Source organism: Salvia hispanica, chromosome 1, assembly GCF_029641045.1.
Source record: "Salvia hispanica isolate PSC_SH4W2 chromosome 1, Shi_PSC_v1, whole genome shotgun sequence".
NCBI lineage: Eukaryota > Viridiplantae > Streptophyta > Magnoliopsida > Lamiales > Lamiaceae > Salvia > Salvia hispanica.
The window spans coordinates 13618150-13634064 of NC_142692.1; the positions used below are offsets into that span (position 1 = coordinate 13618150).

Sequence of the window (15915 nt, forward strand, 5' to 3'; positions counted from 1 at the left end):
TCGTATATTTTACTCGATGCTATTTAGGCCTCAGATCAACCGCTTTCCAATCGAAGCGGGAAAAATAGACAACAAATTAAGGAACATAGAAAATTAAAGAATATCAGTTGTATTTAAATGAGAGTTACATACATATATATGTTTCATCAACCATATTAAACAGGACCGTTGCTAAAGCGTGAGACTTTATTCATTAAATTCTTATCTCTTTTTAATTATGTGCTCCAATTAGAAAATTCTTAATTATTTGCTCCAATTAGAAAAATCTTAATTATTTACTCCAATTACAAAATTCAAGATTTTGATGTATTAATTTGCTATACATTAATCATAACCAGGTTGAAGACTAAGATTCATATAACGAGGAAAATGCTTTTTTTTTCTATTGATAAATAAACATAAATTTTAAAGTGATAAATTTATCTACGGCTAAGGAGGTGTATGTCAGAACTAATTAAATACAGAGTTAGAATTTGTTGCGAAATTGACTAATTTCCTCTTCTTCTTTTGTTCAAAAACAATACTCTTACCCTCTTCCTTTTATTATCCCTTCCACTTTATTCTTTGTTCATATCTCTTCATATCTCTATTTTATTTTGTTACTTTATTTTATCCCATCTAAACTTATCAATCATCATTTTTTAAATCTTGTGCCAAATTTTTTTTTACAAGTCTTCTACTTATGTTAATATAAGTCATATGAAAAGTCTACATGACAATAATAATTCTGCAAAATAGAATAATGTGGTGGTTTTGTTATACGATAGATTTATTCAGGGGTATATTTCAATATTAAATAATTGAAAATTTGTTTAGGAATAAGGAAAGAGTAAATAAAACTTTTCGAAGAATAGTTTTCAAAAATTACAATACTAAAATAAGATTCAGTGTCCCACTAATGATATCACATTCATTGTAAAGTGAAATATAGTTAACATTTATTTTTAATTATAGTAAAAATAATTATATTTACTTGAAAATATAATGTGTTAAAATTATACACCATTCTTTTGAATATATCAACCTCAATTATCAATTTTATGTACTAGTATACTAATGCGAAACTAAATTTAAAATCATATACCTAATTTGGATATAGTAAACTCATTATAATAAGTAGTAGTATAACATTAGGGTCCTACTGTATTACAAACTACATCTTTAAACACAAACTTTAAACTAAAATCGGACTAGATTTCAAGATTTGGTGTGACAGATTACAAATAATTCAGCAACAAATGTTAACACACTGTTAGTCTGTTGATATTATTTGTCATCAAATCTTGAAAGCATAGTAGTACGAAATTTAATAAAAAATAAAATATAGTAGTAGGAAAAAATGAAAATGATATATAGATTGAAGCAGAAACAGTGAACAATTGAATCTGAAGTCCAACAAAACATGATAATGCTACATTTGATAGGTCCATGCATTTCGTAGCATCATATATGAAATTATTGAAGAAGAAAATACTACTCCAGAAATATAGAATCGAAAAGGGAAAATATAATAGAGAAGCAAATGAATGAATCACTCACTCTACATCATAATCTCAACAGAAACTCCCCTCCGATTTTGATTTTGCGGCTTTTGATACATCCCGTACACATAGGAACAGAATCCCCAAACGCACAGCACCGTCGCCACCGCCTTCACTCCCCCGAAGTCGTCTCCGTAGACCACCACCCCGCTCCCGACGTTGAGCGCCAGCAGCGCCGTCATGCATATCCCGCTGGTGAGCGACGTCGTCAGGAAGACCATCCCGGCCGTCCCCAGGAACGACATCTGCCACGTCACCGCGCACGCCGCGATGGTCGTCCAGTAGGCCGCCTCCCCGAGCTCGAAGCCCGCCGCGCCCTCCTTCTCCAGATCGGAGAAGCCGTCGTCCGCCGCCATCCCCACGCTGGCGAAGGCCGTCGCCGCCATCCCCACCAGCAGCTGCATTTCCACCACCATCGCGTAGCTCCGCACCCCGCGGTAGATCACCTCCATCACCGGCAGGTACACGGCGAACGAGATCCCCGCCGCCAGGGTCGAGAAGAACCCGATCAGATACTGGCGGCGCGTCAGCCCCGCGGGGCGGTCGCTGCTGGCGCTGAGCGCCAGCAGCACCGAGCTCAGCGTCAGGAGAATCACGCAATTCAGGTTCTTAAACGTGATCTTATTCTTCGCGATGACAGCCGAGAGGATCAGATTGAACGCCAGCTGCGACGACAGCAGCAGCGATGAGGTGGACACCGGGAGGTAGGAGGTTCCCCAGGAGAAGAGGAGGTTGCTCACACCAATGAAAACCCCAACGAGGAGGGATAAAATCGTCAATTTTGTGGTGAAGCCAGAGAAGGGGCGGCGAGGGGTGAGATGGAAGAGGTGGTGGGGGAGGAAGACGGGGAGGGAGAGGAGGGGGAAGCCCGCGGATTGGACCCACGTGGAGACCCAGCGGCTGGAGCCCTTGTGGATGAAGTAGAATTTGGTGACAAGGGTTGCGCCGATGGAGCCCACAATCAAAACGGCGAAATTGATGGTCAGGAGGAGAGTGAAGTTTTTGTTGCTTGATTCATTAGGGTTTGCTTCAACGGAGTTGGTTTCGGGATCCATTGTTATGGATTTGTCTTCATGGCTGGGACGTGGCGGCGCCGGTGGGGAAGAAGGGGAGGATATGCCGGCCATGGAGATGGAGGTTAATTAATTTGTGAGGATTTAAGAGAGTATTGGTTATACATACTTATATTTATATTGTTACAGAATCTTTCATTTGGAGTGTAATCATTACTATAGTTTACTTGTTTTATAAATGAGATACATGAATTAATGACTCTGTGCTCTGCCAAGTCATGTAAACCGAAGAAGCACGTTCTTTCCTAATCAGACAAACTTAACTTTTCTTAATGAGACAAACTAAACTTTTCTTTTTGCAATTTTGTAACTGAATCTAATTATTATCTTTGTACTTTATGAATGTGAATTACAATCAGTCCTACAGTTTTCGAGATATGATATTGAGATATGAAATCACATAAACAAGGATGATATCGTCTGTGATTCCTGTTCAAAAGATATTGAAAGAGATAAAAAGTTGGTTTAATTTGGTCAATGTTCATGAGAAGATCATGAAAAAACTGAAATAGCTGTAAAAATAAGTTGGTTTAAGTGCACGAGAAGTGTTCAAAGTAAAAAAAAGTTAAGTTGAATTACATTTAATGCAAAAGTTTAATATTGGTAAATGATATGTGCTTCAGATTAGATTGTCGTTTTAAGCTTATACTTAGATGTATAATTTACATTTATAAAGTGTTTTTGTGCTCGAAAAAAGTGGGGCAACTAGCCAATAGAAGTTCAAAGGCAAAGAGAAGCGGTAATGATGCAAAAGGAGGAATATTGGCGGCTAACATGGCTCAAGCTTCACTGTAGTGTCCAATTGTCACAAGCTTTCGAGCTGAAAGTATCGTGCGGCGACACTAGACGATAAGATTGTATTTTTTGGACATTTAATGTTAATATCAATAGTCGAACTGTCACAAGATTTCGAGCTGAAAGTATCGTGCGGCGACACTAGACGATAAGATTGTATTTTTTGGACATTTAATGTTAATATCAATAGTTGAACTGTCACAAGCTTTCAAGCTGAAAGTATCGTGCGGCGACACTAGACGATAAGATTGTAGTTTTTGAACATTTAATTTTAATATTAATAGTTGAACTGTCACAAGCTTTCGAGCTGAAAGTATCATACGACGACACTAGACGATAAGATTGTAGTTTTTGGACATTTAATGTTAATGCCAATAGTTGAATTGTCACAAGCTTTCGAGCTGAAAGTATCGTCCAGCGACACTAGACGATAAAATTGTAGTTTTAGGACATTTAATTTTAATGTCGATAGTTGAAACTCAATAGACAAAAAGGTTATTTTGGGAGGAAAATTGTTGGAAACATAGAACTGAAGTTGTAAACTGTCGTAGTTTCTGCTTTTATATCTATCATTTTTAATAATTATGAATATAATGAGTAAGTGGAATGTTGGGTCCACATAATGAAAATAGTAAAAATAAATTGAGACATTTATTAGGGTCTGCCAAAATAAGGAAATATGAGTGCAACTATGCAGAAAGTGAAACGCCTCTATTAAGGAGGAACAAAGTGAATACTAGTTTAGGAGAAAAATTGTTGGAAACATAGGAATTAAAGTTACAAGACGTCGTAGATCGTACCTTTTATATACTGAAGAGCTGGTATGTTGTTAAGAAGCTAATGATAGTTAGTGAAAGCGTGTTCCTAAAGATAATGAAGAAAACCCTCGGTCCAGGAAATCCGCTGGACACTGGGTCCAGGAACTCAAAGAACCTCGAACTACCTGTCGTCGGGCACGCAATCACTTCCTTAACTCCCTCTTCAAAAACCCTCAACCCGCTTAGCTAGAAAAACTAGTACATGGAAGTAGGGATCGAATCCACAGAGATGAATGCGCAAGTAAACATGTTCAAAGACTCGGGAACTATTTTTTGTTGGCTGCTGCCACGCATTTTTAGGGTTGAGCTTTAATTCCTAGACTTGGTAATTGAAATATGTTACTCTAACAGCTAGATTTAGGCAGACTTAAAAAACATGCATATTAACCGAAAGAGAGCGAGACAATTGCTAGATCAAACGGACAGTTTCCTAAATTAACCGAGACCTAGGAAAACAACTGAATGTGGGGACCATTTCCTGAAAAGGTAGAGTACGATTGAAAAGCTGCAAAATAACTAACTAAAGGTCCAACTAACAGCGACATCATCTTCTTCAACATTTATCAGGAAACAACCAGTTAAAAAGCAGAGCAAAAACGTAAATCGAAACGAAGCAGACGGAATTTAAAGCAGTAAAACGAAGAACAGTTAAAGCTAATGCAGATCTACGGCTACTAGACGAGGTAAAACGAGAATGCAGAATTTAAACAACTAAATGAAACTCAAACAAGCAGATCTAGCCACGGGACGCTTTATCCACTCCGGATCCAAGCCATCCACAACAACCAAACGTCATTTCCACCTCAGATTTTCACTGATCAACGTAGATTTCACCGATCAACAACAGATTTCTCACAAACCAGCTTCAAACTCAGATCAACCAATAAAGATCAGCAAATCAAACTCAAAACAACAAAAAAGCCGAGCCTCGAACAGCGAAGACTCGGCGAGTACCAAAAGTAGGCAGAAAAAAAAGATAATTGTTTCTTCGCCTCCGTAGAGACGGTGTTGCACCCAAACTTCCTATGAAACGAGAACCCCCAGAAACTTTCCCCCAAATGAGTGTGTAGAAAAATAGAGAACTAATCTAGGAGCTGGAAAAGGTCATCCTCGACTCTGTTGGTTGCGTGCTCCTTTTATAGTGGATAGAGCTTCTAGACTGTTCTTGTGATTCCTATTTTGCCCTCCAATCGATGCTCCTCAGTCTAGTGGCTCTTCATCCTTCTGCTTAATTTTCCTTGCCAGCTTCCTTCACCATGTGATTTCTATCTTCTTCCTGGGGCTGGCATTTTCTCTACACACCTGGCTCAAAAAGGGCCCATGAAGTCCATGCCCCAAACATCCAAAATTTCACAAACTATAATCGGATTCTGCGGCATCTCATCTCTTCTAGAAATTCCCCCGGTCAGTTGACATCTTTCACAGACGTGACAAAACTCGAAAGAGTCTTTGTTCAGAGTTGACCAATAAAATCCACTGTCCAAAACCTTTCTGGCAGTTTTCCTAGGCCCAAAATGCCCTCCACAGGCTAAGTCATGGCAGTGGTTCAAGACATCCTTCTGTTCCCACTCAGGGATGCATCGTCGGATAACCTGATCTGAGCACATCTTCCAGAGGTAAGGATCATCCCAAAAGTAGTATTTGGCTTCACTCTTCAGCTTCATTCTCTGGGCCCGAAAAATTTCGTGGGACCCTGGTAGTTCTCCAGTGACTAAGTAATTTGCCAGGTCAGTGAACCATGGCTCAGCATTCATCGGGCGCTTCCCCCTGTCTGATGTTCCTAGACCTGTTGCTGTGAACACTACTTCCCAGTCAATAAACCTAGCAGATTTCCATACACAATAAAGATGTTCCTCGGGGAAGGCATCTGGTATAGCTTCATCCGTATCCCCTTGGAAAATTCGGCTCAGATGATCTGCAACCTTGTTCTCCGTCCCCTTTTTGTCTTTTACCTCCCAATCAAATTCTTGCAGCAACAACACCCATCTAATCAACCTTGGCTTAGATTCCCGCTTGGCCAGGAGGTACTTAATCGCAGCGTGATCAGTGTAGACTATCACTTTCGACCCTAGCAGATACGGTCGAAATTTCTCGAATGAGTACACCACTGCCAACATCTCTTTCTCTGTGGTATCATAGTTCTTCTGTGCCTGGTTGAGAGTCTTCGAGGCATAAAAATGACATAGCTTTTTTCCGTCAATCCTTTGACCTAGGACTGCTCCCACTGCAAAAACACTGGCATCGCACATTACTTCGAATGGGTAGTTCTTGTCTGGGTGCGCGGATTATCGGGGCGGAGACAAGTCTATCCTTCAGCATCTGGAATGACTTCTTGCATCCTTCATCAAAATCAAATTCCACATCATTGTGCAAGAGATGCGTTAGTGGTTGGACAATTTTTGCAAAATCCTTGATGAACCGCCTATAGAAACCTGCGTGACCCATGAACCCTCTAACCTCCTTCTGATTTGTGGGGTAGGGTAGTTTCGAGATAACATCCACCTTAGCATGGTCCACTTGAATCCCTCTCTCGGACACTATATGACCAAGGACTATTCCTTCTTTTACCATGAAATGGCATTTTTCAAAGTTCAGGACTAAATTCTTCTCTTGACACCTTCTCAATACCAGATCCAAATTTTCCAAGCATGCATCGAAGGAATTCCCATACACCGTGAAATCATCCATAAAAATTTCAATGCATACCTCCAACAGGTCTGAGAAGATGCTCATCATACAGCGCTGGAACGTTCCTGGTGCATTGCATAGTCCAAACGACATTCTTCTATATGCATAAGTACCAAACGGGCAGGTAAAAGTTGTCTTCTCCTGATCTTCTGGATCCACGTATATTTGGAAATATTCACTGTATCCATCTAGGAAGCAAAAATATTGCTTTCCAGCCAACCTCTCCAACATCTGATCAATGAATGGCAAGGAAAAATGATCCTTCTTAGTGGCTTCATTAAGCTTCCTGTAATCAATGCACATCCTCCATCCAGTTACCAATCTAGTAGGCACCAATTCATTCTTATCATTCTCCACAACTTGTATTCCTGATTTCTTTGGTACCATATGAACTGGGCTGACCCATTCGCTGTCTGGAATGGAGTAAATGATCCCTAAGGATAACAACTTCAATACTTCCTTCAGAACTTCTTCCCTCATGTTTGGGTTCAACTTGCGTTGTGGGTCTCTACGCGCCTTCGCACCTTCTTCCAATCGGATGTGGTGCATGCAAAGATCAGGGCTGATTCCCACCAGGTCGGAGAGCGTCCATCCTATGGCTTTCTTGTTCCTCCGGATTACTTCCAATAGATCATTCTCCTGTTCCGCTGTCAAGTGGCTGTTGATTATCACTGGGAATGTTTCATCTTCCCCAAGGTAGGCATACTTCAGTGTCTCGGGTAGTTTTTTCAACTCCTTCTTTGGTGTGATGGCTTCCTGGGGCAGGGGGTTTTTCTCCAGACTTTGTTGCTATCTCATCCAAATTGGTCCCTCGTCTGGACCCTTCATCTGAACAGACCCCGTAGACTCGAATGACAGTGGTTGGTGGCAGAATGTCATGATCGCTTCATTGATTTGTTCATCTGTCAGGTTCCGATTCAAAAGGGTTTCACACCATCCTGCCACCTCCTTATCAACAGACTGGCTCAGCTTCGAATTATCAAACTGTTCCTGCATTAATTCAGTCTCAAGATATTCCTGGACCAGGGGGTTAATGACATCAACAGAATGCAAATTCTCAACATCCAAGGGTTTCTTCATGGCTTCATCGATGTTGAATGTATATTTTTCCCCATGATAATCCAGGCATATTGTTCCATCAAACACATCTATTATAGTCTTAGCGGTGCGTAAGAATGGTCTCCATAACAGCACTCCGCTAGACTCAGCAGATTCATTATCACTCATTTTTATCACATGAAAATCAGCTGGGTACAGGAAATCATGCACTTTCACTATCACGTTCTCCAACACACCTTCGGGTGAAATGCACGTTCTATCAGCTAACTGAATTACCACTTTAGTATCCACCAGACTTACTCCTATCAACTTCTTATAAATTGAAAGTGGTAACACATTTATCGAAGCCCCTAGATCACACATGACATGCTCAATTTTTATGTCACCCAAAGAAATAGGCAAAGTGAACATACCTGGGTCTGTGCACTTTGATGGCATCCTCCTTTTCTGTATCACCGCTGACACATTTTCTCCAATTACTATCTTCCCGTCGGGTTTGGTTTTTCCTGCTATGAACTCCTTGATGTATTTACTGAATGTCGGCAATTTCAAAGCTTGTAGGAAGGGCAGGTTGATCTCCAGCTTGCCGAAAATCTCCATGAAGTCTTCGGTGTCGTCCTTCTTCTTTTTGGCTTCCCCTCGGTGAGGGAATGACTTCGTACGCTTCAACGTCCCTGCCAGACCTGAGACGGATGGCTCACCGACTTCTTTCCTTCCTTCCTCAATTTCCACTTCAGGCCCCGGGTCTAAGAAAAATGGATCGGCCATTCGAGGTAGTGGTTTCTCCAGATCCCCTTTTTGAAGACCGTCTTCAGTCCTGACATTGCTTTCCTCAGGCCCCTCTAGATCGAGGGTCTTGCCTTCCTTACCCATTGATGGAGGTGTATTTTCATCTTTTCTCATCTCCGGACCCTCATAGCCCCGTCCTGACCTCAAAGTTATCTGACTAATATTTGCCCGGTCAGGTGGTTTTACTGAAGCTGGTATCCTTCCTTCGTGTCTCCTCATTTCATTCAGCAAAGTGTCCAATTGTGACATTTGCTTAGCTAACATATCCATGGCAAACTTATGCTCCTGTTGAGCATCTTGGATTTTGTGTACCACATCGTTGTTTGCCTGCATATTGTTCTGCATGTGTTGTTGTGAGTTGACTAGGTCATGTACCATCTCATCCAGGTTCCTCGGCGGTTTGTAGTTCGACTGGTTTGAACTTGTCCCCTGATTGTGGCTCGGTCCGCTCCCCTGATTTGAGCGATAATTACCTTGACCTCCTTGATTGTTGTTGAACTGATTCCCTGACCCTTGATTCCCTTGGTGTGCATGCTGGAAATTCTGATTGTTTCCGGTGGTGTTCCTCTGATGTGGTGGCATATAAGAGTTCCCTTGATTACTCTGGTTCCTGTTGTTCCATTTGGACTGGTCCCCTTGGTTGCGATAACTCCAGTTGTTTGGTCCTTCCTGGTTTTTCCCTGACCAGTTCGAATTATGCTGGGGTACATCCTGACCACGGCTAGGCCAGTTCTGCGGGTCTCTGCTGGACCTGGGTACTGTAGCTGGAGTTGTTGGTTTCCGTCTGCCCATCTAAAACAAGGGTTGTCTCTCCATGGTGCCTCCTTGATCTTCCACTGATTCCAGTTTGTATTCTGATTGCCTTGATTCCAATTCCCTAATGCATTTGCCTGGGCTTGGAACTCTCCATCGGGCGGTGGACCGTAATAGAGCTGGAGTTGATTTTCCTCTGGGCCTGGCGGCTTCTCTTTCTCCTGCGAGGTCAAGGAACTCTTTTTCTCAATCGCACTAAGAAGTGCCTTCTCCAACCGATCTATCTTGTCCCCAACTCCTTCTCCCTCTTGTTCCTTGATTGCGTTTGCCGAACCTCTCCTTATGATACGCGGGTGGTCATAGGTCTTCTTTGCGTCGATCAACCTTCCCAAAATTTCTCGTGCTTCACTTGCTTTGTTCTTTGTGAAATTCCTCCCGCTCGAGGAATTCATTAAATCCTTCGACTCAGGATTAGCTCCTTCATAGAACAAGTAAAAAGTCTCAGCCTCCATCATCCTATGGTCGGGGCAGGCGTCAAGCAGCCCCTTAAATCGAGACCAGTATTGACTCAATGACTCATCGTAATCCTGTTTGCATTCCTGAATCTCCTTCTTCAGGGCATTTGCTTTGTTGGACGGGAAAAAATAATCCAGGAATTCCAGCTTGAAATCCTTCCATGTGTTGATCGAGTCTGGTGGGAGCCTCAGAAGCCAAGTGTTAGCCTCCCCCTTTAGGGCAAACGGGACTGCACGCAAACGGTAGTCCTCCTCAGTAGCCTCGTTGGGTCGCTTTTGGATACTGCACAGCTTACTAAACTCGTTTAGGAATTCATAGGGACATTCATTCCTTCATCCAGAGAATGTAGGTAAAACACCCAGCACATTTGTCTTGATATCAATAGACCTTTGGCGCTGGTTCGAAACTATGGCATGGGCGGGCTCACCATCCAGATGCGCGGTGAGTGAACCTATCTCCGGATCGGGATCCTCCAAGTGTGCCATATGTACGTCTTTCTCTTCCTCGGTTTCGGAGTGCTCTGTTTCCGTAGACGACTTCGGGTCCTCTCCTCCTGACTTTCTGATTCGAATGGAAATGGATCTACTGTCGTAAACCCTGATCTGGTGGTGATGGTGGATGTCGATTCCTTAACCTGCCACCTGACCTGAGCGTCCTTTGATCCAGACGGGTTGCTCCAGTTCCCAAATCATGAGCCCATGCTCATAAACTGTCAAGAAAATCAAATAACAGAAATTAAACTATATACACCAAATCCTCAAACACGTAAACAAATTACGCCATTCATCCCCGCCAACGACGCTATTTGAAGAGCTGGTATGTTGTTCAGAAGCTAATGATGGTTAGTGAAAGCGTGTTCTTAAAAATAATGAAGAAAACCCTCGGTCCAGGAAATCCACTGGACACTGGGTCCAGGAACTCAAAGAACCTCGAGCTACCTGTCGTCGGGCACGCAATCACTTCCTTAACTTCCTCTTCAAAAACCCTCAACCCGCTTAGCTAGAAAAACTAGTACGTGGAAGTAGGGATTGAATCCACAGAGATGAATGCGCAAGTAAACATTTTCAAAGACTCGGGAACTATTTTTTGTTGGCTGCTGCTAGGGATGTCAATGTAGCCCGCAACCCGTGGCCTGGCCCGAATAGCCCGCTAAATTTATAGGGTTAGGGTCGGAAATTTCTAGCCCGATAAAAATAAAACCCGATAAGCCCGCACCCGATTAACCCGCAACCCGTTAGGGCCAGACCCGAAAACCCGATGGGCTAGCCCGATAACCCAGAAAAATTTATATTTTTCAATTTTTTACTCCTAATTCGGCACATCGTTGATTAATTTTATGACATAGATAACTAAAAAAAGATAACTTTCAATTTTATGGTAAATATATAAATTATATATTGAATATTTATTAATATAATAACTGTTAAATAAATTAATCTCACTAAAAGAATATTTAAATTTTTAACATGTATTAAAATTTCACGAAATATCACAAATAATAGTATTTTATGAATGAGTTTAAGCTTATATATCAAATTTATCATAATAAAATAATTTATATTTTATAAATATAACTAATTTTCATCATGATTTATTGGATTGTTCGAGCCTCAACCTTATCGGTAGCAACCCGATTAACCCGTCGGGCTAGCCCGAAATCCGAGCTTTTAGGGTTAGGGCCGAACTTTTACAACCCGAAAGAAATCACAACCCGGCAAGCCCGCACCCGATTGACCCGCAACCCGAATAGGGTTGGCCCGAAACCTGATGGGCCGACCCGATTGACATCCCTAGCTGCTGCCACGCATTTTTAGGGTTGAGCTTTAATTCCTACACTTGGTAATTGAAATATGTTACTCTAACAGCTAGATTTAGGCAGACTTAAAAAACATGCATATTAACCGAAAGAGATCGAGACAATTGCTAGATCAAACGGACAGTTTCCTAAATTAACCGAGACCTAGGAAAACAACTGAATGTGGGGACCATTTCCTGAAAAGGTAGAGTACGATTGAAAAGCTGCAAAATAACTAACTAAAGGTCAAACTAACAGCGACATCATCTTCTTCAACATTTATCAGGAAACAACCAGTTAAAAAGCAGAGCAAAAACGTAAATCGAAACGAAGCAGATGGAATTTAAAGCAGTAAAACGAAGAACAGTTAAAGCTAATGCAGATCTACGGCTACTAGACGAGGTAAAACGAGAATGCAGAATTTAAACAACTAAATGAAACTCAAACAAGCAGATCCAGCCACGGGACGCTTTATCCACTCCGGATCCAAGCCATCCACAACAACCAAACGTCATTTCCACCTCAGATTCTCACTGATCAACGTAGATTTCACCGATCAACAACAGATTTCTCACAAACCAGCTTCAAACTCAGATCAACCAATAAAGATCAGCAAATCAAACTCAAAACAACACAAAAGCCGAGCCTCGAACAGCGAACACTCGGCGAGTACCAAAAGTAGGCAGAAAAAAAAGATAATTGTTTCTTCGCCTCCGTAGAGACGGTGTTGCACCCAAACTTCCTATGAAACGAGAACCCCCAGAAACTTTCCCCCAAATGAGTGTGTAGAAAAATAGAGAACTAAGCTAGGAGCTGAAAAAGGTCATCCTCGACTCTGTTGGTTGCGTGCTCCTTTTATAGTGGATAGAGCTTCTAGACTATTCTTGTGATTCCTATTTTGCCCTCCAATCGATGCTCCTCAGTCTAGTGGCTCTTCATCCTTCTGCTTAATTTTCCTTGCCAGCTTCCTTCACCAGGTGATTTCTATCTTCTTCCTGGAGCTGGCATTTTCTCTACACACCTGACTCAAAAAGGTTTGTTGGACCCAGGAAATTACAAAATTTATCTTATAACCAATACATGAAATTAGTCTTATCATATACTCACTTCGTCCATTTATAAACTTTTGAAGGGCATAAGTTTTAATGCACAATTGATAAAATAAGATAGAGATACAAAGAAAAAGTGATAGAAGTATAAGTAAAAGAGAAAGAGAAAAAGTAGTTGAAATTGTGTAGTGGATGATAGGGGTCCATAAATGATAAAGTAAAAAAAGGAGAAAATTGTTGTCATAGATGTATGGACTATTTCTATGGGACGGTTGAAAAGGGAAATATGACCCATTTCTATGGGACCAATGGAGTAATAATTATGAATAGAATGAATAAGTGAAATGTGAGCTCCACTTGATAAAAGAGTAAAACTAAAATGACACATTTAGTGTGGGTCCAACCAAATAAGAAAATATGCGTCATCTATTGGAGACCAAATAAGAATTTGACATTTATTTGTTGCATGCATAACAAAGGCCGAACAAGGAGTTATTCACTCATAAAGAGGTTTTTTCCTCAATATAACAGGACAAATCTTCAAGTGCAAGAGTTACTAGTGGTATTATTTCATACTCTCTTTGTCCCTAAAAAGTATGAACTATTTCCTTATTAGTCCATCCCTAAGTATGAACTTACTAATTTTAGAATACTTAAACAACACAATACCTCTATACATCATTTTATTTACAACTTATACCATTACACTACACTACACTACTAATGATGTAGAGTCCACTCTCCACTAACACCACCCACACTACCCTTTATCCATATCTCTCTTACTTTACCACTTATAATATATTAAAACCCGTCCTGAACCAAATATTCATACTTTTTAGGGACGAGTGGCGTATTTAAATCAATCACCTTAATTATTTTTCTCTAACTTTATGCATCAAATTAATGCAGATATTCTCGCTTATACAACTCATGTAATATCGCTTGTCGACATGTGGTTATAGGTCATTGTCAGTACTATTATTATAACAGAAAGAAAAACAAAATAATCAATTATAGAGAATTTCAAAGCATTTGGCGGCTACATGTCACGAGCTTCACCATAGTGTCCAACTGTTACAAGCTGCCCGAGCTGAAAGTAATCTACAACGACACTATACGATAAGAACGTACTTTTTGGATATTTAATGTTAACGTCAATAGTTATGACTCAGGCGACAAAAGGTTATTTTAGGTAGAAAATTGTTAGAAACATAGGGACTAAAGTAACAAGTCGCCGTAGATCCTACCTTTTATATACTCCATCTGTCACTTAAAAAATTATGAACTTCTGAAATGACACAAATTTTAATGCACAACTGGTAAAGTAAGTGAATGATATTCTCGCTCATATAACACATGCAATATTGTTTGTTGACACGTGGGCATAGGTCATTATAAGTACTATTATTATAACAGAAAAAACAAAATACTCAAACATAGGGAATGTCAAAGCACTTTGCGGCTATATGGCTTTAGCTTCACCATAGTGTCCAACTGTCACAAACTGCCCGAGCTGGAAATAACATGCGGCGACATTATACGATAAGAATGTACTTATTGGATATTTAATGCTAACGTCAATAGTTGTGACTCAAACGACAAATAGTTATTCTAGGAGAAAATTTGTTGGAAACATATGAATTGAAGTTACAGGTCGTCGTAGATCATACTTTTTATACTCCCTCCGCCCCTCTGTAGTAGAGGCATTACTTTTCGGCACGAGATTTAAGAAAAGTTGTGTTATGTGAGTTAAGCAAATGAATAATAAAGTAGGAAAGGAAAAATGTAGAGAGATGAAGAAATAATAAAGTAAGAGAGAGTTAAGTAAGAGAGGAGAAAAGTTGTTGCATTTTGCCAAAAAAGGAAACGACTCAACTATAGTGGGACAACTCAAAAAGAAATACGACTCAGCTACTGAGAGACGGAGGAGTATTGTTATTATAGGAGTAACAATTTTGGGTAGAATGAGTAAGTAAGTAGGGCCCACTTAATAAAAAATTAAAATGAAGTATTTACTAGGGTCCATCGAATAAGGAAATTTGATATATTGGGGACCAAAGTACAAGAATTTGACGTTTTAATTTTTTCATGGATAACAAAGGCCGGACCGGAGATTGTTCACACATAAAGAGGTTTCACTCATAAAGAGGTGTTCTCATCAATATAATAAGACACTTCAAGCGTAAGTGTACATATGTACTCATATCCTTATACTAAATTCAAATATATTATTATTATTTTCATTAATTAATAAAAGAAATTTGTTATTTACATCTGAAGAAAAACAAGAAAGATGATTTAAACTATTTACGGAGTATTTAAAAATGAACGGAGACTAAATTCATATTATTAGTATATTATTTTCATTAATAAATAAAATAAATCATTTATTTGTATTTGAAGAATAATAAGAAAGATGAAAGTAGATTGAAGAACAATATGATTAATTTGATTAACCTAATGAGAATTAATAAGATTAATCGAATTATTTAGATTCAAAACTAAGCCACTAATTTCGTCAAACCACGTTTGATCACTAAGTTTTTAACTAAATTTTTAGCGGAATTGTTAACTTATGATCAAATATATTGTCTATGACCAAAATATATCAATATCAAACACAATATAAGCTTTTGAGGACAAATGTAATGGACCAGACTTGAGTCAAAGTTAAATCTAAAGTCCAAAGATTAAATAAGTTTAGCTAAAGCCTACTATTTAATTAGATATGGGTTCTCACATATTTATTTCTAAGTTTAAACAAATATGAAGCCCAACAAGGAATTAATTGATTAGGCCAATGCAATTAGTTTAGCCCATACCATTGGGACAAAATCGGCCCGGTTTAGTAAAATTAAAATTACATCTAGATAGTTGTGACTTATTACTTATTAGTTTGAGTACCAAGCTTTCCAATATTTTATTGGTGCATTAATGAAATATTATTCACATTTGGTTATTAAATTAGTAGTAATTCAATATAATAGCATTTCATTTTTACATATCAAAATATAATTTTTATTTCTATATTCAATT

At 39.6% G+C, this 15915-nt stretch overlaps 1 protein-coding gene across 1 annotated transcript; it reads right to left on the bottom strand.

The window, feature by feature from the left end:
• Nucleotides 1-1330: 1330 nt before the first annotated feature.
• PUP4 (purine permease 4) lies at nucleotides 1331-2915 on the bottom strand. The gene has a single exon (XM_048122318.2). The coding sequence runs from the start codon at nucleotides 2666-2668 to the stop codon at nucleotides 1541-1543; it is 1128 nt and encodes a 375-aa protein (XP_047978275.1). The 5' UTR covers nucleotides 2669-2915; the 3' UTR covers nucleotides 1331-1540.
• Between the last annotated feature and the right edge of the window lie 13000 nt (nucleotides 2916-15915).

Excerpts from the sequence above, each read along its gene's own strand:
- PUP4 (XM_048122318.2), bottom strand. The coding sequence starts at position 2,668 with ATGGCCGGCATATCCTCCCCTTCTTCCCCACCGGCGCCGCCACGTCCC.